This window comes from Filicampus tigris, chromosome 18 (genome assembly GCF_054856515.1).
Source record: "Filicampus tigris isolate MCC_2025a chromosome 18, RoL_Ftig_1.0, whole genome shotgun sequence".
In the NCBI taxonomy this organism is placed as follows: Eukaryota; Metazoa; Chordata; class Actinopteri; order Syngnathiformes; family Syngnathidae; genus Filicampus; species Filicampus tigris.
Window position 1 is genome coordinate 7,590,281 of NC_141234.1, and position 26,574 is coordinate 7,616,854.

The 26,574-nt window shown below is 41.0% G+C and overlaps 1 protein-coding gene across 1 annotated transcript in view; it reads right to left on the minus strand.

Moving 5' to 3' along the window:
• csmd3b (CUB and Sushi multiple domains 3b) overlaps positions 1-26,574 on the minus strand; it is a 318,466-nt gene that overhangs the window by 235,110 nt on the left and 56,782 nt on the right. Inside the window, exon 5 of the mRNA XM_086013828.1 lies at positions 23,465-23,963. Coding sequence (XP_085869954.1) covers positions 23,465-23,684 — 220 coding nt within the window. The 5' untranslated portion in view covers positions 23,685-23,963. The remainder of the gene's footprint in view (positions 1-23,464; positions 23,964-26,574) is intronic.

The window sequence follows — 26,574 nt, forward strand, 5'->3', positions numbered from 1 at the left end:
GGAGCTGTATGTATACATTACATGCACAGTATGTAGTGGATGTATGGACAGATATATTTTTTTAATTCTGACCACTTCTAATATTAATCAATCAATCAATCAGGAGTTATTTACTGGTGACAGTAATGGACGCGACTGAAACAAGCACAGGAAAAATTCGATGACACCCAACGTCATAAAAGTAAAACATTTTGAGCCCAGAAGACTTCATTGTTTGTCGTCTGTCATTAAACAGGTAGTAGGAAGCACTGATGGCCCTCAGTGCGACTTTGAAATCCATGATTGTCAGATTTTGACCACTAGCCTACCATTATTTTTCCACCCATCCATTTTCTTTAGCGCTTCTCTCTGCATTAGGGTCGCAAGTGAGCTGGAGCCTAGCCCAGCTGGCGGGTTGCACCCTGGACCGATTGCTAGTCAATTGCAGGCTGCTCACAGAAACAACCACATTTACTCTCTTTTATTCTTTTGAAGTTGTCCACCGACCAAAAATTACGTCAGGTACATGCACTAATCCCATTCATATACCTCGAAGGTACAGCACGTCAAACTAGCATTTTCTCCAATAAAGAAAAGCTTGTAGCTGTGAAGCAGAGCTACACAAGTCAACATTAATGATGCTCTTAATTAGCTGTGCCCATGTGAGTGTATGCCCGTGTGTGTAAGCTCATCAAAAGGCGGGTGGTATGACTCAAGTTGTCGGTTGTTAAGAGAGTGTGAATGAACCCCGTTGACATCACGTCCTAGTCCCACACAGACATGATTGATCTGCATAAGGCACATGGCACAAGCAATCACTGGCATAGTTAGGGGCATGGACTCTATAATACAGTACATGTATGGACATTAATGTGCTTGTAAACCGCTTTCCAAATTATTATGCAAATGGTTTTTTTTCTTCATATTTTCAATTTTGAGCCGGGAACAGAGTGGGAGGCAGTTGATGTCAGAACAGCAGCTCTGGCAGGCTATTCTGATATCCTCCAAATAAATTTAAGCATAGAATACACAAGTTCAATGGATGGAAGAATAAAGAAGCAGCTATTAAATAAGGGCTCCTATATTAAAAGGTATGTTGAGATGTTTTTGATTGAAATAATGATTTCAGTAAATATGATCTTTTAAGGCAACAAATTCACCAAATTACCATTTTCAATCTTATAAAATGTCTTGAAACTGTGTTGTGCGCAAAAATTTGGTACAATGCATTATAAGTTTTATTTTTGAAAAAAAAAAAATGACATTTGAAAAACTTGCATTATGTGATGTGGTTGTTGAATATAGCGATAATGATATTGAGATATTTAACTTGTACCCAAAGAAATGACATTTTTATTACCTAATGAAAGAATGACTCTTTTTTCATGCAGAAAATAAGCAAGCCCAATGTATTCTTAGCTAACTACTTGTAATTACCCTAGAAAATGTTCGACTATTGGATGGCGATGCACATTTAAGTTTGCGACTGACTGCTCAAATTCAGATAAAAGCATATAATTCCAGAGGAAAATGATTGAATGTCTTTGTGATATGCATATTACATAGGGCATTATCACAATATATGATATTTTTTTCTGTTATGTTGTGCAGCCCTAAATGTTATCATTGTGAGGTTTGTCCAAAAACATTCGAATTATACTCGTAACCAAATGATGACTTCAAAATTAGGCTCAGTGTCACTTGCATCGACTTTAGGAAGATCATGGGAAAATCCGTTGCATACGAATTTCAAACCAAGTGTATGTGAGTTAAAGTGGTTTTATGGTTCTACTGTGTTCGTGTACATCAGTAAAGCATGTGAGTCAACAGGCCCCAAAATGCCATCAAAGGAGGAGACAGCATTCGATGTTTTAAAACACCACTTTAACTTTACTAGCGCGTAAGACCATTTAGCTGAGAAAATAAAGCCGCTGACAAGAGAATTATATCATTGTCTCCATGGCAACCAATGTCCAAACGCGGATAGATGCTATTCCATACGTAATATGTTCCAGACTTGCTATAGAAATGGGTCATGACTTCCCAACAGGCAAAATGATCTCACAAGAATTTCTTGGAATGAAATATAAGCACTATTTATACACTGGACATGAGTCCTCACCCAATTTTTGCGGATAATTTCACTATATTTCGACTGAACATGACTTCTTTTGAGCAAGCAAAATTTTGCAAAAAATGTGTCAAAAATTTTCTCTCAACAATGAAATGGACAACTTTCCAAAAAAAACTTACAAAAGGAAATAAAGTGGAACCCTGGAATTCAGACAAATATGTTCCACCTTCAATATGTTTTGATTTCAAGTGAAATTTAAAAAAAAGACGGAAACAGCACTAAACCATTATTAATATGCAATCTTTGCATCTCTATAAATGTAAGAATGCCAAAGCTATATGCGCTCATCTTGTTTGCATTGCACGCAATCGGCGTCCGCGGACCTATTTTTAAAAAGCCCCCTGTCAATCCACATAACTTCATTAAAATAAAACACGCTCACACCCACACTTGTTTTCAGCTTGGGGATATGCTTTTCGTGATTGACATGAAGGTTTTTGGCATAGCACATTCATGAAAGAGGTGTGTCTGGTGGCGATTGTCCCGCTAGCAGATATTCAAGTGATTTTAGATGACAGTTTCTCTTCTTTCAGTAAGTCCTAATTAGATGTTAAGTCCTGAGGAAGACCAAACCTCATGTAGACTGATTTGATTAGTCACCAAGAACTGGCCAAGTTTAAATACCTCCAGTCCACAAATGTTGGGTAAACTCAAAATTTCAAGGCAACCAACAGTGGTAACATTTTAAGTTGGGCAATTCAACAAAATTCTTTAAGTGGTATGTTTGCGGAAGTAGAATTTCTATAATGTTGGTCAAGATTTGTGACTTAATCCATTTTTGTTTTCATGGGCCTTTATTTTATCCATGTGTAGCCCCAGCTGGCGCTGGGGGAGAAGATACCATCACGCCACTGAATGTCTAATGAAATAAGAGCCATTTTAAAAGGCAGTCAAGCTTTCCGTGCGTTGTTAGCGGCTTCATTGGCTCATTTGATGCAAAGCGCAACAGAAGTCTTCGGAGAGAAGTCGCACATCGATTTTCTGACTTTGAATATCCTCCAGGCCCCCAATCTTCATCGCAAACATGCCAAACGGATGTTGACAAATGCATGGCCACGGAAACTACACCTGTCGTTTGCACCATACAAACACACGCACTGATGAGGAGGAGGATGATGGTTGTGGTGTTTGCCATGGCTCTCGTCGTGTCCATCTCTCTGCTGGACTTTCCACTTTTTAAACTTGACCAAAGTCACTTCAATAACACACTCGCACGGACACACACACTCCCCAGTTGCGTCTTTCGGCCTCCTGCAACACACTGATAAGAGCCGTTCTGTCTCCCCCTGACTCTCTCTTATTGTCTTTTTTTTTTTTTTGCTCGTTCACTATTTCCCCTTACTTTCCATGTACGACCCTTGTTCACCATCTACCCACTGCTTTTAATGTCACAATGTATCGCATTTTTTCCCCTGTTCAAAGTCATCCGTTGCAGATTCATTTATGTGCAGTCAGAGTTTGTTTTCTTCAAATTTTCAGCATTTGTCACAGAACCTGAGATCTCAGCACGGGCTGAAAATGGTGCCCTTAAATTTGGATAGTTCTTCCATATTTCGTCATTCAAAAGTCATTTAAAAGTTGAGCACGGACCGAGTATACTTAATCATGTTGCCACAGTATATTTTTGTCTCCATGGCAAATGAATAGCATTACATTTATGGAAGACAATTTTGGTTGGAAAAAAAAAAAAACATCATAAAAGATAAGCACCGTGTTACTGGAACAATAGTATGGAATAAAATAGTTGATTTACTACAATTGACAAAATTAACATATGTAATGATGAATATTTACCATGATTGTCTCACAAAAACAAAACAGGAAAGTGTTTCTGTTTTTTTTTAATTAAAAAGATATTCAAAATAAGTGCACTCATTTTTGTGTGAGGCCAAAATTATAAGTATGCTTTTTAGAGATTTTTCAATACATTTTTTATTAAGCCATGGTTCTTGCTGTGAAGCATTCCTATTCACTATATTTACATGTATTTCTTTATTTTTATCTTATGCTTATATTTTGTACTAAATTGTTATTAGGACATAGTACCTCCTGGAATGTAGTCAGAATTTGTGACATTTTGCATAAATACTGGAAAGAAGCCACATTCAGTGTAATTACAACGATGACATCTGCTTTACTACTAAACTCATGTGAGGACATATTCCCAGCAGGAAAGAGGTCAAAGGTTAATGACATTTCACATGATTGTCTAACAAATTTTCACAAAGACATGTTTGTTACCTGCTGGAAAGTACTGCCATTCGGTGTAATCGTATTACATTTTGTGCAATTTCACACCGCATGCTTGCTGGAAAGTAGTCATTACTACTGTATTCATAACAGTTTGTGCCACTTACTACTAATTTATTTATTTATCTAATCTTCTAGCCAAACGGGGGCGGTTTGGTACCATTGTTCAGATCCAGACGGTGCCATGCGTTTCATTCAGGGCGACTTGTGTTCATGAAGTGGCGTGTGAAAACAAATGTGTGTTCATGTGAGCGAGAGAGCGAGACAGTGTGTCCCTTAGGACAATTTGCATAGACGCTGTCAGATTGGAGATGGTGCATTAGAGCTTTGCGACATCAGGAGTAAACACACTTATGAACTCGTACGACTCTCGTCGCACAAACAAATGGCTCTCATGTGCGCACACAGCAATGTGGTTTCACGTTTTGTCAGCGTCTTAAAATAAGATCATATTTTGACTAAAACAAAAAAAAAAACATTTTATTTTCCTTAAACATCTCAGGATGCTAGCCACCTTTGTTGAAATCGGCTACAACCTTAATTGAACAGATCAACTTTCTTTCCTTGAAATGAAACTGAATTAGGTTCAGTTTTTCCTGAAAAAAAATGAAATAATGTCTTAGTGCCGAGGAGGGTCAGGGTTTTGTCTCTGAGCTAAACTTACTGATTTTAAACCTATTTCTTGTTTTGTGTTTTTCAAGCATTCAATCAGTGCAAGATAAATGTCAAGCGACTAAATGCATCAGGTGGGATCACTTAGATTTTTTTTTATTCCATTTGACTCTAAGAATAAGTACTGTATCTCACAGAAAGGAGTAGTCTACATTACTCACATTTTTAAGGTATTTCGTATATTTTCATGGCGAAAACTGAAGAAATGACACTCTGTGAGGCAGTGGGATAGCGATGGTAACCAAATTTAATACACCTGCTCCCTGTTCACAACTGAGACCTTGTAACAGTAATGAATCACATGACACAGGGGAGAGAAAATGGCTAATTGGGCCAAATTTGAACAGTTTCACTTGGGTGTATATAGGCCCCACCAGCAGCTTTGGCATTCTTGGCTGTGTGATGAGTAATTTCGACGGGACCGTAAATTTACACTGTTACACACAGGCTGCACACTGCCCGCTTTACATTGTAGCATACTGTCATTTCTTCTGTGTTGTCCAATAAAAAGATGTCATAAAATATTTACAAAAAAAGTGACGGGTGTATTCCCTTGCTCATATGGGGCTGGCAAGAGTTGGATCAATGTGCAGCCCGAGGCTGAATCCAACACCACAGCATGAATTTGTATGTCAATGATTCCACATCATCTTCAAAGCTGTTTGCGCTCTCATGAGTCATCGTGTGCGGCGAGCGCTCCTGCGCGGACCAGTTAAACTGTCATCCCGTCACGGCTCACGAGGCGGCCAAAACATCTCGCAAATGGACAGTAACCAGTTTGACCGCATCGAAACGACCTTGAGCCAAAACGTCGAAAGCCCAACGGGATTTTTGGCAGTGCCACCATAAGCGACTGATTGAGCCGCGACTGGAACGGCGCGGCGCAATAATAGCCCCACTTCATTCTCTGACGACTAGAGCTGTCTTTAAAGAGCACCGGGAGGCTGAGTGACTCCAAAGTAGCTCCCGACAACAAGTCACGTTGCCCTACGGTTGACCAGCACAGTCAGGAGGGAGGGAATGGTGAAAAGGAAAGTGGAGAAGCTCCAACATGTGGTCCACTTAAGGGTCTACTTGTAGGTAACAAAAGGCAACAGGTTGGAGAGTGCATCATTAAAAATACCTTTTGGGCCACAAATCTGAAACATTCAAACGGAAAACCATAAGGATAGCGGTAACATTTGGTATGGTACAAAGGCAAACCAAGTTCCCACACGGAACACAATACCGCCGGACTCTGGCAAGTGGGCTCCATGGCTTACAATATACTTTTGTCAGTATTGTGCCATTTTTCCCATGGTATCGTTTCAATGTATTTCATGCAGGAATAGTATTGAAGTCTTGAAGTGTTTCTTCAAAAGGTGTGAATTTATGGAATAATTATGATATACAACGGAAAAGTTGTGAATCATTTTCAGTATTTAAAAAGAGGTTGAAAAATATAGTAGTGCATAAAATATATAAATCAAGTATAGACAGGAAATGAAAGTGAAACCCTTAATTAACTGTCTTTAGTTTTTGGTTTAGGAATATGATTATCCATACACGTCTATAATAGGTCTGTTTGTATTTATACTTTTGTTTTTTTGTTTCTACTGATAGCGTTTACTTTGTATATATGTAAAATAAGCATTTTTACTTTAGTTTTTATATGGGTTATGCTCAGGTATATGTGTGTATGTATTTATGAATAAAACACCTGAGTATTAATAGAACATTATTTGTTTAGTTTTTTACTTCTTCCTACTCCCCTTGAACATATAAACTTTACTGAATTAAGATAAGTACTGACCCTTTATTTTGATTGTTCGTTTTGTTTTTTTGTTTCCTTCGTGTTTTTCATGTGGTTAATATGTTCAACAAAATCAATCAATCAAGTCAAAATGTTGGTATTGTGACAAGACTACCTTAAAATGTCGTCTGGTTACTGTTATGGCATCCACATTCAACGAGATCAAGAGCCGATGGATCACAGCCATGTTGATGCGCCTCCAGTATCAAAATGACAGTGCCTAGGAGGGTCAGGGTTTTGAAAACAATGTATCAAAATGACTCCAGTATCAAAATGACAAAATCCTTGATGTCTGGCGCAAGGCCTTTTTTATGTCCGCCACACGTCACTCTTTCGACCAGCCGTCCAATTTTCCAAACGGGTACCCCAATCCGGCTTCTCTTTAACCCCGGCACTTCTGAAAGCCCTTTTCTCCTCCGGCCGTTAAGAGACATTCCGCTAATTGCTGCGATAAAGGGCTTAGCCAAGGGATCACTATACATTAGCGTTGCTCCGTGCACAGATACCGGGGCCTAGGTGCTACGACTTCCTTGCAGCTGTCAGAAATCGAGCCATCACCGTGGAGGTTTCCAAAGCCTAGTACGAGTACTCCAACTACTTTTTATGAAAAAAAAAAAAAGTATGCATTAATTCCATGCTCCTATTTGAATGAACCTGTTTCATGCCGAGTGCTTATGGCTCGATACAGCCGCTCTTGAAAACGGTTGACTCTCCACGTCATTTACATGCTTGGCCACTTAGGTTGGAGTTGGTTTACCATGATTCAAGTGGTAATTTTGAAAATGTGGGTATGCGTCATGGGTGTGTAAAGAAAGTATAGCTGGAAATTGAATGATTTCAGATCACAATAACACCTCTTCGAATTGCGGGCTGGAAAAAAAAAAACAAAAAAAAAAACTCTCCCTCCAAGAAATCTGAGGAGAATATTTCACCACCTGACGATCGGATTAGATTACAATCCAAATTGATACGATTCGATTTGACAAGGGATAATTGAATCACTGAGCACTGCATTTGTACGACACATAATTACAGAGATAAATAGAAAAACTTTCATTATCTTTTATTAAATAAAATGGAAGAGATTTCAATGTAACTGACTTCAGTGTGTATTAATTGCACGCTGTTCCTTCTCATTTTCGTTTTTATTTGCCATGTTATTCCATGCCATTTTCTTTTAATATATGGCATGATTTATTCACGCAGACGGTTTGGCGCAGTGGTTCTCATATGTAGATATGGGTAAAGGCGGTTCATTACATGTTATGGATTATTAAATAAGGAAAATCTTTGCCGACAGCAATCGGTGGAGTAATTTCAAGGTTCCCAGCGTTTAAACCAGTATGGAGAAGAGTCAGGGCCAATTAAAAAAAACATGAGTACAGCTACTGTATTACTGATCCATGTTTACTTCCATAATGTTGCTGCTTAATAATAACACCTGGAAGTGCAAATGGCTGAGGGCACTATATTGAAATTGGACACTTTTGACCTGCACTAAAACCGAGCCTAACATTTCAAGATGTGCCATCGTGAACAGCAGATTGCAAAATTCAGACCAAAAAAAGACAATGCTGTTCCAAAGGTTTTCCTTTAGAATTCAAGAGGTGAATGGAACCATGGGTCAGTTTAAGATGAACGTGAGAGTTGTTGCTTTTTCAGAAGGTCTTCAGAGTTTAATCACTAAAAGAAAGCTTTCCTGAGCTCTCCTCCTACATGTGCAAACCTCTAGGGAATAAAAAGTTCAGGGTCCCCCAGTGTCTGGGGACTGTTGAAAGGCATTCTGTGTAGGCGATCGCTAAGTGGAGTGGGAGTAGACAAGGCCAGTAAAAAGAAAGTAAGAGTGTCATAAAAAGTAAAGTACAATATTTCATACCAAAAGAACTTTTGAAAGGCATCAGAGTGCACAATGACAACAAAAAAACAAAGGGCGGATTCAAACCATGAGGCAAATCCCAGTTGTGTCGCGCATGGTGCGAAAACTGTAAAATGGCTGCTTCTCAACGAACTAGTATTTTAACCTTCAGTAAATTGTACGGAGCAAACACACAAATGCAGTTTACAAGGTCTGTTGGCTAACACGACAGCTACTGCCACATAATAAAAACGAGTTAGCTGGTGAATAGAAACAATTGTTTGCAGTTACTTGGAACACGGAGCAATAACCTTCAGCGATCAACCACATGCTGCTTCACCAAGTCAAAGACATTGTCTGGTAAATGTTCTTTACAGACTATGTTGTTTCAGTAACGTACATTTACCACTGTTGAATTATATCTACCTAAATTTACATTGACATGGAAAATAAATAAATTAAACCACACAACAGGGGGGGGGGGGCGGTGTGGGCGGGCAAGAGCAACATTTGTACAGTTGTGCTAAACCTGTCTAATATCATCCATCATACATCAGTTGCCTTGTTTACTGCAATCGTACTTGACTTACTAAAGGCACAAAGTCCAGTTTTTGCCGCACTAATTCCGTTTTTTGAGTGATTATTCTACTCTGTGAAAAGCACAATTTAAAAATGACTTGTGCCTTTTGTACACAATTGCTTGTTTGTGTTGGGGAGCGGTTCTAATTCAGCAGTTTTCTTAAGTCTCCAGTGACATTGCTCAAGCTTGAAAAATGATGCGGAGCGGTGTTTGGGGTTTTTTGTGGGGGTTTTCATTGACTTGACATTATTGTTATTGTGAGCAATTGTGTTGTGTCAAAGCCGGGCCAAAGTGGCAATTAAATAGCTTTGGTGTGGAAAAGAAAGAAAGGAATTACTAAAACAGTCCTAGGGTGAGAAACCTCAAGGGAAGACGGGACAGAATAGAGGAAACAATAAGTGAGTGTTGCCACAATGGAGAGATTTAAAATGATGACATGGCACTAGGAGCAACTGGGGAGTTCACTGCTTCCTCCGAGATATTCGGCCGGTTGCGGGAATCAAACCAGCAATCTTCGGGCTGCCCGTGAGGCACTCAGCTCCAGCAGCCGTGACGCCCTGTGGGCACGTGGAGTAATTGGGTAGAGAAAAGAACGCTGCTGTATGACATGAAAATCAACTCGCCGTGACGACACCATTATACACACACATAAATAGCCAGCTTCCTAGACCACGGCCGACCCGCACAAAAAATAAAATAAAAATACTCAAAAGCGAGCCAAGGGTGATTATTCTCTTTCAATCATTACAACCGAATAATTTTGAGGCGGTTTATTGGCTTCACGACTCAATATTATGCGATGAACTTGACATTCATGAGATATTATATAGCCGAGTCTTATTTGCAGGGAAGGACACGCTACATACTGCAAGATACCAACAACCCTGAACATCAGGGAGCATAGGACACCATTTTTTTTATTCTAACGCTAAAGTAATTAACTCATCAACAAAAACAAGTAACTCACATCTTTTATATATGACATTCAAAAATAAAATGAAGAATGTGTGTACTGTTTAGGATCAATGGTACACATCTGTGTATGTAGAAGTCATGTAATGTGTTCATATCCCCACTGATTTATGTGACCTTTCAGGGCAGACTTCCAGAAGCTTTTAAAGTCAACCAAGGCGATCCAGATAAACCCGACGTTACATGTTTGTCAGAGACACACACATACACAAGCACATGTGCACACACACACACACACACACACACTTGATGTAGTGGCGTGGCAGGGGTGGCCTTTCGCCTGCGGAGAAACAACAACGCGTTTGCCGTCCCAATGTTCCTGTTGGTCACCAGCCTCATGTTTGTCACTTTGTTGCCAGAAATGATTGTCTTTGTTTTGCAAGAAAACATTTTTCCCCACATTATCTGCCGGCTTTGAGAGCCGCAAGAAAATTGCTGCACATAATTGCATTGTCAGTTACAGAAAAACAAACATCTCAACCGGTCTTAATTATGCTCCATTTGTTGTTTTGTCATATTGTTTCATCTATTCTAGTTTCATCCATCTTCTTTAGGCATGGCATGCTGGGGAAAAAAACAACAACAAAAAAAAGCTCTTAAGTGGGGGGGGGGGGGGGGGGGTGTCTAAAGTCTAGCTTGGGAGCCATAAATGGTCCACGGTTTGCAATTTGATGTGATCTGTGGGAGGCAGTAGGAAAAGTAGAAATACAAATGCTCCGGTAACTAAGATTATCTGATAAGAACATTGCAGTGGTAAACTCCTCAACATGTCATTTCAATTGAGTGGAATGACTGGTGAGAGACATTTTACAAACAAACACTCACCACTTGTCCACTTGTTTTTATACGCGTGCACGACAACAACGCTAGTTTTTGGTCGCTTCCTAATTGGGTATGATTCCGTTTCACGTCACAATTGCATAGTCTGTGGTTTGGCCCAACTCGGTGTTAACTAGACACGTAAGGATCTGCCATCAGAAATATTGAACACCATATGATAATCGGTCAGGATGATCTCAGCGTTATCTGAGACTTAGAGATAATTGTGACTTTGCTGCTCAAATGAGGCCGTATTATCGGTATGTGTGTACGCCTTAACCACTCTGAGTGCAGTTTTGCTAGGTTACTCCACCTAAATTCCACTGTATATTCTTCTTACAATCTTAAAGTTAATCCTTGTTTTAGAAGTGTAGGAAAAAAGCACAAAAAAGGGGGGAAATCAACCCTTTGATGCTACTAAATTGTTGAATTAAGTGCTACGGATTATAACTAGGTCTTTAATTATATTATAACTCGCATCTGTAGCGTAACATTAGCATTTTGGTTAACAACCTAATAATATATCATTATTTTGACAACATGTGAGTGTTCTTTCAGGTTTAGCAACAAAAAAAAAAAAAAAAAAAAAAAAATCTACTTTCAGAAATATAATAAACCAAGGCTTTTCCTGTATTCATGTATAGGGTGAGCAGTAAATAAACATTTGTCCATGTGAAATGTCCCACTTGGGAAGTCCTGTCTTTGGGCTTCCTGACTCTCTCTCCTTCTGTCAGCTCAAGTGCACCAGAGAACGGTAATCATGAGGTTTTCGAGTTAATTAGCAAGGCGCACCCAGCTGTTTCATCCCCGCAAGACAAAAGGGCCGTCACACACACAATGATACATTCACTTACTTGGCGAAGTCTGGTGTTAAAGAAAAAAGAAAAACATGTTAGGGCTGCTCAGGTTATAATTACCGAGAGATTTGCCACTTTTCTTGCTTAGACGAAATAAACCAGTGGAGTGAGTCACGTTTTGACGCGGCCACTTGAACACAGGCAATTTTTCGTGGCCAATAAACAGCAAACCCAGTCTCTGAAAAAACACACTATTGTGACCAAAACTTTAATGGAGGTCACATGGTCACAACTCACATCGTGACTCTCTCCCATGCCTCGTTATGTCTGATGAACTCAAGTACTTAATCATAAATATACAGTAGCACAAGAAAATCATGACGCCGCTACTGTAAACATGGATTTCAATTGGCATTTGGTAAAAAAAAATAAAAAAATACAATAAAATAACATCACAACAAGATTTGGCACCTCTATAATCATAGTGGCAGGTTTATTCACAACGTTGTCAACAGCTACCTATTAGTGTGAATTAAATGAATTCCCAGAGCAACAATTAACACATTTACGGCTATTATATTCAACAATGACTCGCTAGTGACACATTTTGCAATGCCATTTTTTTTTTTTTTTTTAATCTTCAGAATTTTCACCGTTTGCTGCTTTTCTCAGGCAGTGACATTGTGAGTGAATCTACCCACATGCAGGCCCCAAAATGAAGTCAACTATAGCAATTGGGAAGAACACAGGAAGCATTTCATTCACGGAAATGTCCCTGAAATTGTGTTCTGTTAAGATGAAGATGATGAGATCCAGCATGCGGTCTATTGAGAAGTACCTTTAATGAAATTGCTTCTAAGCAAGAGAACTGGGAGACAATCAAACCAATAAAGTACCTTACAATTGAAGCTATAGCTTTTTAGTAGGTGTCATTACTGTGCACGTCAATCACTTTGAGGTCAGGCAGGGAGAGAAATATCGAAAATAAATTGCTTGCATACGAATAGTCGAGAAGCTGTTTGAAAATACAAAACCATTTCTTTGCTTAGCTGCCTTATTCCGAAACTGTGTCTGTCAGCAAGCCGATCTGAATTTTGCCGCATCGTGACGAAACAATGGGGCTAATTTCCATAATACACCCCAGACATCAAGTTTCACCGACCATGACTTGGAAACTACGCCGGTCAAGATTAATGTTAGCTTCTGACAAACAGTGCGAGTGCTCGGTGAATTTGCCAATGCGGTTTTTGTGTTTGGCGATGTGTCCGCTGAAAGCGCACACTAATTTTCAATTGTATAAAATAGAGTGAGTGTGAAGTGCCGCCATCTCTATAGGCACTCAACCCCCCGGTTGGACTCCCCTTCTGCAAGTATGAGCCGCTCGCCTCGTTGCAATCCCCTAGTAATGTAAGCAGCATATGGAGTAGCAGGGTACTGCCCTCTCGATTCAAATTTGGCAGAGACCTCAATTCGAGTATGTCATCATTTTTATGCTTGGGGTATTTTGGTGAAAGTCAAATTAGTTTATAAGACATTTGGGAACTTTTAAATTATGATAAAATGCAATCATGTCTCGTTTGAAAGGTGTTTCAATGGTGTCAGTTTGTGTGCGTTTTGTCGTGAAAACATTTCATTCAAATGATTGCACTGTCAACCAGCACTATCTTAAAAAAAAAAAACGGTTGCTGCATGAGAATAAGTGACTTTATTCAATATTTTTTTGCTCCTTGTTTATTTAACCCACTAAAGCCAGGAGTGCTGTAGCATGTTTCTCCCTTTAAAGCCGGGAGAAGCATATATATCATTTTCTTTTTTAAATCCAATTCTGGGTCTCTTAGTCAATGAAATGCATCAGAATAGACATGTGACGGTGTCGTGAGTTGTCGGAGGATATCCAGAGTTTTTGTCCAGGAGTAATGGCGGACAATCGATCGTGGGAGCTCTGATGTAAGTCACGGCATTGATATAGATGACGCACTTGCGGACTTTAAAGCCATGAAACCAGCCAAACGTGATATATGGTTAAGAAATATGTTTGTAGACAATGACGATTTCAACATCTTTGTAAGAGAATACAGCATGGTAATTACCACGTGATTATTTTTTTTATTAAAAATAGTGCTTCACCTGCATCTTCGATTGAAACAGTAAAGATTAATAAACTTGGGCCTGTGTGAAAGCCACATGTCTAAGCTCTCAAATTCTTTTGGAATTATATTTCTATCTGCTACAGGAAGGCACAGCGAAAATAAAGTGTGCAGAAGTAGAAGATGTGACCCGGGTGACACGAGCCGAGTCCAGTGTGCCACCCGCTTGGATGGATTCCAAGTCAGACTCTAAGCCTTTTATTTCCCCCTTGCTTATCGCCCGGCCGTCTTTTGATCCGGCAAAGTCATTTGAGCTGAGCCGCAACCAGGTATTTGGGATTGTGACAAGCAGACGCAGCAGACGTTTTATTTCCTCTGTTGTGTTTGAGAAAATACAGTAAATTACCTCCGCCAGATTGTGGCGGCGATGCGAAAGTGGCTTCGACATTTAGTATTTTGTGATTTATCCGGGGATGAATTTGGCCATCTAATGGGCCAAGTGGAATAATGTACTTTTTTATTCAGCAAAGCCCAACAATTTTAGAGGAAAAAACAAAAAACAGCAAGCACTTTTAAGGCATCCGTGAACAACCTATTAATGATTGTGTGGTTTTATTTTTATTTTTTTCAGGAGGATGGCAGTAAGAGAAGAAGAATACTCACTAGAAAACAGTTGTTTCACATTATAGGTGCCCAAATACTTTTGTCAATCAAGTGTTTCAGTGTCTGGATGGTCAAAGATGACTGCCAGTAGCAGAAGTGCTGGTTACAGGCTTTCAACCAAGTAAATTTCGTAAGCACTCTACCACTGAGCCATGCCACCCAATACACGTTAGCATGACAGGGCACAATTTTAATGAATATTTAATTTCTGTCTATGATGTCATGCATTTGAGTCCATCGGTTTGTGCCATTTGACATGGAGAAACACTAAGTGGAGCTATAGACTGCAACGTTAGCCATTAGCTCGGTTGCAGACTGCAACGTTAGCCATTAGCTCGGTTGCTACTTTGCCCCTGCCATTCCTACTGACTCTCAGCCACAGTCGGTACTGGGTGACTTCCTCAACAAAAGTAAAATAGCGTCTATACATACACTATTACATACATACATACATACATACATACTATACATTTTATGATGGCAAAAGTGTGGACTCGTTTGGACTTGTGCGCTGATAACGTCCGAAGTACCAATGTGTTTGCCATGCCAATTACCAAATGAAAAAGCAAACTGGCTCAAGAATGGAGGTGTTTGGTTGGAGCTTTACAATGAACAGAAGGGAAGCTAAATCTTTTGCCTTGCATGGGAATCTAAAGCCACTTTTTATGCTTTTGTTGTTGTTTTTTTCGTACACAATCCCATCAAACGTGGAGGAACACTGGCACTGAGAGGAACATGGAGAAAACGTGGAAGGCAGGGTAGCTTTGCCAACAACATAAACACATTTCAATGATGACAATTGTTTGCGCGAGGAAACAAACCCAGAGGCACAAATTGTGATGTAAAAAGCCCACAATGTGCCATTAAACAATTAGCTCTGACTCCTGCGTAAAAGCGCGAGGACACACTGCTTGTGCGTGAAATGAGCAAACAGGAGTAAGCGTGTTGCGGTATTGGTTGGAGTCACGCCGTGAAAGCATCTGCTCGCTGTCTGACCCGCTGACCCACAAGCGAGCAGGTGAGGGGGGGGATGGAGAGTGTGAAGGGTGACAACGTTGGGGACGGGGGAAGGCCGGTGGGGCTGAAAAGCAGCTTTTGGGATATCCACGTACACACGCGCCAAGAATTCCATTTAAGTCATAATCAAGCAGCTGTTCATTTATATAAATAACATAATTGTCTGACCTTCTGGTTGTTAGTTCAGCCTATTTTGCAGCCAAATATTACATATTTATTTTTCACACTCCAATGATGAAGTATGAATGCCAGATATTCCCAAACGATGGAGCATGGCATTCAAAGTTCACTGGCCATCTGCTAAGATAATGACTTATTTTGTGGGTTTTTAACTAATAAAGCTTTAATATTAGCATTAGCTCTCTGAAAATAAACACCAGACGAGAACAATTGCGGTATCCATGCACTTAAAATGCACTTAAATGGGAAGTCAACCCAAACATATTTTTTTCAAGAATATGTTCAATGCAGGCCCACAAGTTGAAACAAGGCATTCTGATAAATATCGTCTTTGTGGTACAACAGTTAATCCACCCGTTTTCAGCCATCTCTGGGAGTGGCCATTTTGTCACATCTGTCGACTGAAAATGACATCAAAATTGCCCAGGGCTCAGGTAACGACCAATCACCCGTTTTCTGAAGCTGAGCCATGATTGGTCGTTACCTGAGCCTTGGTCAATTTTGATGTCATTTTCAGTCGACAGATGTGACAAAATGGCCGCCCCCTGAGATGGCTAAAAACGGGTGGCTTTTGCTGCTTAACTCATATTCCACAAAGACAATATTAATCAGAATGCCGTGTTTCGACTAGTGGGCCTACATACAACATATTCTTGAAAAAAATACGTACGGGTTGAATTTTCTTTAAGCTACTGCAGTAAGAATCTGACTATGTAGGATTCTATCATGTTTTGATCACATTTTTGGTGAACCGAACTTTGGGAATTTGAATGAGGCAGAGCAAGCGGAAAAAGTCGATAAAAATATATTTTTTAAAAACTCTGTATGATGCAGTAACATAAACAACCACAGCACGAAAAAGTAAACCAAGCATTATTTGAATTCATACAATCCCAGTATTTTAGAATAAGGCAACCTGTAAGTGTCATACAGACGACCATTTCATTTCACCACTGCCAATACAATCCTTGGCAGTTTGATTTTAATGTTAAAGGACTATTTATGCCTGTGTCCTGACTCAGATTGGTTGAATCCCATCCAAAGGAGACAGAGGGGATGTTAGGTAAGAAGGTGACAGAGGCAGCCTCAAGCTGTGAACTGAGTGCACCTCCAAACAGCCTGACAGGGCCTGCGGGGGGAATGAGTGTGCGCTGGAAATGAAGCACATGCACACACACATAAAGAGACACATGGCAGAAAAACACAAAATGTCTCCAAAGGAAGGAAAAAGGAAAAGCCAGAAAGGAAATACACCATCGGTCACAGAAGGAAGCGTTCCCGAGACACTCGTTGCCAACTCGATGGCAGCAGAACCAGCAAAGCATGCACGCGCCGCACTGGATGCTTTAATGTTTGTCTTATATTAACTGTAGGATTTGATGAACATGTATTGGAACAACAGAAACTTGAAATTGGTGTGGAAGCCGCAGGATGTGGTTTATGCAATGACTGATATGAGTGGCTTCATTCAGAGGGTGGCGCTACTTATAGTGAACAGACGTACCAATAAAAATATCAGAATCATTATTGTGTCCATACTGCATGTTTATACTCGCACTCCAAAAAAAAAACGCTCCGATACTTAAACAGTGTTTATCACTTTACCAAGCGGAGGCTTAATTTTCTGACAGGTGGTGTATATGAACTACTGTATGCCAGCCAGGCGGATATACAGGCAAACAGATTTTAGGCGACTGCAAATTGTGCTCTGATGTGTGGATACATTCCGCAAAGGAATTATGAACAATTTGAAATAGCAGTCGGTGTTGGCACAAACCGTTAACGTCTTCTGCCAAAAGGCAAAAAAAAAAAAAAAAAAAAGAAATGACAACAACAGTTTATTTTGTTTGTTTGTGTTTTTACAAACCCTCTCAAAAATAAATAAATAACAGTGGTATGTTTTTAGCTTCAGTCCAGTTAAAACATTTATACAATGGTTTCGCTTTTAGAATTGTACAAAAGTGAACACTGTCTGGTGGCATACCGGCAAAAGATTTTTTGTTTTTGTTTTCCTCAGCTCTGAATAGATGATGCAGCTCTAGGAATTAAATTTAGATTTTGGTCATTACAATCCACTTGCATTGGGTCAGACGCGCACTAAATCTACTCAATAGGCCAACGGGCATCATGATTTTTCATGTAAGCACACCAGTGGATGTGTTTAGTCGTTACTGTACATTGGAGGAAGCTATGAAAAGTTACTTGAATCTGTTGAATAGTTTTTTTCTGCAATTGAACCGTTTTCTAAATGAGGCACAGTTTCAAGTGTGGACTTTGTCTTGTACAAATTCTTGTCATGTATTTTCCCAAGTTGGCTGGAAAAGGGGGAAGCACACCATCATTAAGACCGGGGTGTCTTATTCAAGGACACTCTGACAGCGAAACACTCTGTCTGTCAGCGCGGCTCCAACCTTTGACCCACGCTACCCGTCATGCATCCATACATCTCTCCTCTTCCTTCACTTACATGCATCACCATGTTCAAGCAAATACCTGCCACAATTCTAGGCTTTGTTTCTACTTAGTGAGGAACCCAAAATACCTTCATAATGTGCACACTCACGTCGTACACACAAAGCAAGAGGAGGCACCAGCTGGATATGAAATTGTCTATGTTAATTTCCCATCACAGTGTTTGTCTCCTGTCGGCTATGCGTGTGCGTGCAAGTTTGTGGTCACGCCCTAAGGGATGTGCTATCTTGATGTGACCTGAATATTTTTTTTGGTATATTTATTATTATGTGTGTGTGTGTGTGTGTGTGTGCACAGAGTGAAGATGTTGATATCACTTCCTTTGAAGTAATGGCAAGGCTATGGAGGACTGGCAAATCTGGGTATGCACCTGTTGCCATTCAGCATCCTGCAAGTAAATCAGCTTTTTTTTTTCTTTTTTTTTTCTATCAAACAGGCCTAGATTTTACACTGTCACACAAGTTAATTTGTGCGTAAATTGAGAGATCACTATAGTGGGAAACAATTTTTTTGTCCGGTTAGGTTTGGCAGCTGTTTGAAACTATGTTTTTGTGCGCGGAATCCAAGACTGGTCCTAAACAAACGAGGAATTTGCAGTGATAAGATGCTTCTTTTTGGGAGGCAGAGCAACACAAAACAAGACAAGGCCAGATGCTAAGTATCCATCTGCCGAACCGACAAAGAAAAAGACAACATGAGGAGAGTGAAAATGAATGCTGTGACTTTCATGGAAATCAAATGGACTGATTTCAGGTGCCACACGCTCTCGTCACGACTATCAAAGGGAGCCATCATCCAAAGAAATCTAGATGTGATTTTTTTTTTTAAGGCTACGGGGGCTAATTTAATTTAGATCTCTATCTGGGAATATCTTAATCCAATAAGAAAATGACAATGTATGCGCGTGTTCATGTGGAATATATGAATAGAGAAAAATGTCTCCATCAGCAATGTCTTACACATGAAAGTAAGGTTGAGAATGAGCAAGTTCATTTCAGAAATGCTGTATGGTTTTTAAAAGCAAAAGCGAGCCATAACAACCCACTTTTTGGATTCTTCCCGTTGGTGTACCACCCGCTGTGGTACGGCACCTTAACTCATTCAATGCCAGCCCTTTTCAAAGCCGAGTTTCCCAGACTGCCAGCCATTTCACAGCATGAAAAATATTGTCATCTGTGACAGTATAAGAAACGAACCTACCAAAAGAGTACTTTAATCTTTCACCAGAAAGTTTGTTTCTTGTTTGTTTTGTTTGATTGTTATTGGGGAATCAACTTAATACTGCATATTAAGATGTGCTGAAATAAATTGGTAAATCTTTCAATCTTCAACTGATCTACTCTATCCCAATTGAATCCAATTCATCAGAGTGGAAGCAAGAAGCTAACCGATTTTAAATGGTATAGCAGCTTGCTCAGCCACCGTTTTAGATCAACCCCTTTCTAACCTTCTTTCGGGTGTCAACTCTGATTTTAAAGGGATAATTCATCCGCGTAAAAGCACTTGAAGTTTGACGAGCATCCATCACAAGTATTGCGGCAGTCGTTCATATCATGAACGTGTCCTCACTGGCCGCTACATTCACACTGTAGTATATTACGCAGGCCTCCTCAGGCACGGTGCCTCACAATCCCCCAATTCCCCTCCCTGCGCCATGTGTCTCTTCCTCCTCGGCACGGCGTCACTATTTACAGTATTTGATCTCCCTTGGAGCGAGCGGCCATAAGCCACGGAATTAAGTGTATGCTGATGTGTGTGTCAAAGTGTGTAACGCAAGAACACAAAGTACGATCATGTTTTGCCCTCGTGTCTGCTCATAAGCCATCATTCTACAGCAGAACATAAATCCATTACCCACTGAAGTTATTACCCCCAACCCCAAACCGATAAAATAAAAAAGGTAAATGATTAGCAATGGCGTGCTAATGGACGAAATCAATGATTCATAAGTGGGAGCCAGGTGCCAATCAATCTTCGATATCCGGCGATGGCTTACAAAAAAGCCGGCCCGCAGGAGCGCTTCACCACAGCTGACAGCCCGTCCAATTCAACACCGGGGACTTGCATTCAATTACCCACTCGCCGATGACGGCTTAGTTTCAATCGGGCCACATTTGCAAAGGACAGAGTGCTACATTTTCACACCTTGTCAATATGGATTGAAATGCTCATTTTGAACCACGTGAGGTTTCGGTCAGTAGGTAAACACGATGACTAATCATGGCTAAATTATCTTTTTTTTTTACCATCGTTTGGGTGCTTTGGACAACAGATGTTAAAGGCGTGTAGACAGTGAAAGATGTGGGGGTTGACTTGCTGGTGTGCAAGTGTGATGTACCGTTGTGTAAATTAAGCCTCTGGAGGAGACTGGGTTGGGAAAGAAGGCAAGCTGAGAGGGAAAAAAAACCCTACATTTTTAAACGACAAAATCCTGTCTCTGTTCCGAGGAACCTCCTCTACATATAATAATTCATAATTTCCCTTGCGGATTAATTATTTGAAATCAAAAACATACTTTGCGCTTCAAATGTTTAAAATACGGTACAGTAAATAGGATCACAGAGAAAATTAGTTACTACTGCTTCAAATCAAATGGGCAAGATTTAAAATTCATTTGTTTTCGTCAAGCTACGCTATTTGTAAAACGGTTTAAACAAAAATGAGTTTTGTAGACAGTTGGTGGAAAGGCCTAGGAAAGGTTTTGGTGGCAATTCGAATGAACTTTTCCTCTTTCAATTTTTTTATTGTGTATTATTTGCAATTATACCTCATTATCACCGCCAATTACGTTATGTTTTCACTGCTTCTAGTTTTTTCGTGTTGAAAAGTTCCGGAGAACTTTTACCTGCCCTTTTAACTTTAACGCTAACAATATTATACGAACCGTAACTACCTGAAGACTGTATATTTTCAGTTGGATACCAGAAAGATCAAGACACGGGCGTGAAGCCCTCTTCTGCTAGATGCGGAAGAAGGTCTAACCTGTCCAAAATGACTCCTACTCTTATACTGTCTTGGCCGTCAGCACACAGGACCACGGCTCCGTCAAGCCCGTGTAACAATAAGTGACTCAATTGTTGTAACTGGTTTCACCTGATAAGTGTGCAAGGGTGCAGAGATCGGAGGATGCAGAGCCAGGAAAAAGGTAGAGCGACACAACGGCCTAGCTCAAGTCACCTATCCACTTACAGTATGTGCTAAGGAGGCTTAATCTAACAATGGCCATGATCAAGCAAAAGATATTTGACCCGCATCCATTTGAAACTTCAATGGCGAATGAGTGCAGGGTCCAAGGAAAACCATCAGCATATCACAATGTTTACCACCATCTTTCTTTATTCATTGCTATTATCCAGGATGTTTTCCGACTGACAGAATTAGACAAGACAACTGCCTGGACTGCCAACTGCGAACAAAAACCGAGCATACAGGCAGTGGGTTGTTACTAATAAAAGGTGTCCATTTTGGATCCCATCCAAATTAGGATTGTTTAGCCTTGGGGGAGTATCTGCATGAGTGTCCCCATTGTGGTTCAGAAGAGAAATGCACCTTCATAACAGCTTATCCATTACATTCATTAACTCCTGCCAAAATTGTTCCAGTTTGTGTCCTTTAAGCTATGGTCTCCCCAAAATGTCAGAAAATGTCATCAAGTATCAAATGCTTTACATTATTTACCTCTTCTTTCTTCAGGGTTTTAATGAGTTTTATTTGCTTGGCTGCTTCACCAACTTCTCTATTTACCTTTGACATTTTATTCATCTTAATTTGAATCTGCCCCAAGGTTTAGATTTTTTTTCCCTTCCTCTTTCCAGTAGCTTTGGAGGGTCATGAGGAGCATGGTGGCAGGATCCGCAGGCCCGCCCACAGATTGAAATTCGATCTCGCACATTTGAGGGAATCCCGTCCCATCTTTGGTCTACCTCATCATCAAGCAAAACCTTGACATAAAAGTGAAGACCAAACTGAGGAAACCTTTCAGTTTTTGTCAAAGTTTCATTTAGAAGTCGTCCAAAGGTTTGACAAAATTTACAAAAAAAAATCTGTTCTGACTGAAATTTTAACGAGATGTCTAAAAACTAAGTAGAAAAGAGACGTGCATTTGGGTATATAGGGGCATATAGTCTTGGAGCAAACGTCCATTGACCTGCAAACGTCCAATGAGCTGCATTTTCCCCACCCCTGCTCTGTTTCCAGTCTGCCAAGGAAAATTCAAGAACTTTTAAGAACCTTGAAGATTAACAATGAAATCAAGATATGGAATGATGATCTTGAACCGAATTTAAGGAGTCAATGTCTTATGTTGACATTTAACTAACTGTCAGACAGTTATAGTTGAGCCTTTTCCCAACTTTTGAGCATCTGTGTGATCCTTTTTCTCTTTTGCCGAGGGAAATTCCATCTAGCCTCCAAACGATCGCACTCCACTTGGCCGTGACAGTGACAAATGCTCCTAAGCGGCACCCAGCCTTTAGCTACACCACTTCCTGTACAAGCTCCTCCTCCTCCTCCTCCTCCACAGCCTCTCCTTTCACCCGCAACTGGCAAGTTCTCAAAGTCAGGCCAAGGAGCCGGTCCATTCTTGTATCCCCCAAAACCACTCTGGATCTTCCTCATTGTGCCATGATGAGTTTGGGTGATCACAAACGGAAGATGTGCTGTCAATATTTTAACATTTGGTTTCACTTGGGAAAGGAAAGTGGGGGACAGAAGGCTCGGGGTGGGAAAAAAGTGAAAGGAGGGGGAGCACCCTGTTCATTATATAACAAATTTAATCTGAAATAGGTTGAGCTTTATCTATGGGAGGAAAAGTGCAGCGTAAGGATGGCTGGGAGATGATTGCTATAAACAACATTGCGCACTCACACAGAATTTGGAATAATCAGCTCACGTTCACGCTGCCACAGCCCAAGAGCTACCGCAAGAATATTTATTGGCTACTGGCTCAATGGCTGTATTGAGGCGCAGGCTTGGAGGGAGGGAGGCAGAAAAACGAGCAAAGAAGAAGCAGCAGCAGCAGCAGCTACAGCTCAATAGCTCTTCACCAAACCCTAACACTGCATGCATACACATCAAAGCAGCAAAGAAAGAGGATGGTGGCGATTTGAGGGGGGGGCTGGGGGGCAGGATCGGGGGCTCAACCAGTGCCACGACCCCGCATGTGCGTGCGTGCGTGCGTGCGTCCGTCCGCGTACCTTGTGCGTGTGTGCAGAGCAAGCCGAGGACGACGATCCACAGGAGGCAGCTTGCCGTCATCCCTCCGTCAGTCATGCTCATCCGTCGTCCTCTGACACCTCCTCCACCACCTTCTCCTCCTCCTTCCATCAGACGGCGTTCCGTGCCGCTAGTGCGGGCTCCGACGCATCCTCCGCGGCGAGGTGAGCGCGAGCCCTCTGAGCTCTCACCGGGCCGCATGCTGCTTCACATCCAGAACACGGGAAGGGAGGGGGGTGGGGGTGGCAAGGGAGGGCGCAATAGCGAGGATGTTGGGTGAGGGTGGGGGGGTTGCGTGAGTTTTCTGCTTCCTCCTCCTCCTCCGTCTAACATAGACTAAATAAATCCATCATACGGCGCTCAACAGTAAGAGGGGAAGTGACTTGTAAATCAGCCATCAATGTTAAGGGAGACTTGGAGCGTCAAATCCACATTTTTCCTCCTGCGTCCAAGCTCCCTGGATGGTCGGTATTCCCCCTCCTTCAAAAGAAAAGAAAATAATAAATAGATCCCTGTTTTTCTTTTGTTTTTAACCCTCTCACAGCCTCTTCTACTCTTTTCTCTTCAAGTGCGGATGCGGAAATTGTTGCATCCTGCTCCCCGCTGTGGCGCAAAACAATCAACCTCACTCTTTGTTGGTGCCCCCCCCCAAAAAAATAAAACCATCAAATAGTCTTGCCGCCTTATGTTCAAGTTGTCCCCCACGGATTGAGAAAACACAGAAAAAGAAATCCCTCGAGTCTCAAAGCAGAGGAGACGTATCCCGCGCCATCCTTCTGCCTTGTCTTCCTCCTGCGAGTGAGACGGGCTGCCCGACTGGTGCGAGATGTTGCCTTCAAGTGCTCCTCGGAAGCTCCCGCGTCGTAAGTCACGCACGTCAGTCGCACGCGAGTCACAGCCCGAGCAGCTCCGTGATTAAAACCGCTCCGGCACGAGGTGGGGGGAAGAAACACTGGTGTCCACGGATCGAGCTCGCATGAATCATTCCGCAACCCTCCTCTTCTGCTGCTGGTCTCGTGGAATGAAGTCAATAGAGGAAGGAGTTTGGGAGTTGGTGGAGGCGAATTAAGCTTCCCAGCCGCATGTGTGGGTGTGACTACTGGTCAGGGGATGGGCCGTGGAAGGGATGCAGCGTCGTCTGTACCCATGATACGAAGAAAAAAAAAAAAGACTGAAGGAAAAGAAAGACAGCAAGCCCCCAAAGAGTATTGCGTTTTTACTCATGGATGCAGCCCTTCATTAGAAAATGGTGGAATTACACTAGATTGTAGAATTGTGAATGTGAAGAACACAGTGGACATGTCCAACATTTTTTTTTTTTTTTTTTTTGGGCATTATCCTGCCAGTTAACAGAGACAAAAATCTTGGCTATGGTAATTTACGAAAAATGTCAGACTATTTGTTGTAATGAGAAATAAAAATGTATCTTAAGATACAGTTTTTTGTATTATCCTGACAGCTAGCACCCATGAAAACAAAATGGCAGAGAAAATGTAGTATTTTATTTTTTTAAAGTTCCGTACCAACATTTAAGGGGTTGTTCTGAAGCCCGTCAAGCTCATTCATGACAGAAATAATAATTAAAGAGGTTTTTGCTTAATTTTGTTGGTCTTGCTGCCTTGCTACCTAAGTGATAACTGTTGCAATTGTTGGATTATGTTTTGCACTCCCATAGTTCAATAAGTATGTTATCCAGACAGACACTCAAGAGATGTCAACGTGGCCAAAATGATACAGGGGATCTTCAGTTTCGACACACATTTCCAGGGGCCCATGCTCTCGGTGTTCTCTAATTGCCCACGTCACATGCCGCCAACTGCATCATCCACAAGGGGAGATCTTGCAGTTTCTCTATGTGGCACGAGCGGAGCCAGAACAAGGCTAATGGGTGGGCCTGGAAAAATCACTGTGGGCCTGAATATTTCTCTCACTGAGCACAATCCACCTGTCCTGACACATCATATCTTCAAATAAAATGACAAACTGAATAATATGAAGTTCAGATCTTCTTTAGACAATCACAAGTATGCTATTCTTAATATTCAATGAAATAAAAAACAAAATACTAATTCAAAAATATTTTACCGGGAGTCAGCTGCATTCCGTCCCACAACGGAGCAAACACTATCCTCTACCTTTGCATAGTCTAAGAAAATACCAAAAGAAAGAAAACTCTATCCATGCACACAAAAATTGGGCCCAATGTTTCGGTGCTACAAGAACTACATTGCGCAGTGATGTAAAACAAAAAAATTGTCACGGTCACAAGGCAAAAGGAGGCATGCTCACTTACTGCCGTACTTCCTGTTTTCCATTTGATAGTTTTATGGATAGAGAAGTGTTTTTGCACAAATATTTACAGTATGTACAACTGTGTTAGCTTAGGTTTGTGACAAATTACATTATTCAAAAATATTCTATGGGGGCTTTTAATTAACAATGCACGTACCCTAAACGCAAGCAAGAGGTTGGTAGCAAGTTAAGTAGACGTATGACTGGATCAAGCTGTAAAATTAATCCAGACGGACGAATAGAATATTCCCAAGCCTCATTGGCTAAACCAATCAAGTTGACAGTCAATTTCTCACCTTGTTGGAATCATTTTAGAGACAAATCATTGATGCTGATGCGTTTGATTCATTCCTGCGGCAATACATTCATCTTTAGTGCAGTCCATGCATGCATACGTGCATGCAACGCTGACTGATTCAAATGAGGGAATTTCATCAAGGAATATCCAAACAGGTGCCGTAAATGTGTGGTGGTTCATGGACATAGGAATTTGTGTGTGCGTGTGACTGTGTGTGAGTGCTGGCTTCGTGAAGCTCTCTCCTGCCATCTACAGGCGCACTCCCTCCACCCTCTCCTGCCTCCATCTCTGCAGCAACCTGATCATTTTCTAGACTCTCTCTTTGCTTTATCATTTGGATAGTATTTTTTTTTACGTCTAGTGCCTGCATGCGCTCCTATGTCATTTTCCTTCTTGAAGACTTTGAGTGTGACGATTTTGCTAACCCCTCTCCCCTCTAACGTCTGCGTGTTCCTGCTTGGAGAAATCAATAAGCCGTGTGTGAGGTTCACTTCCTTGGAA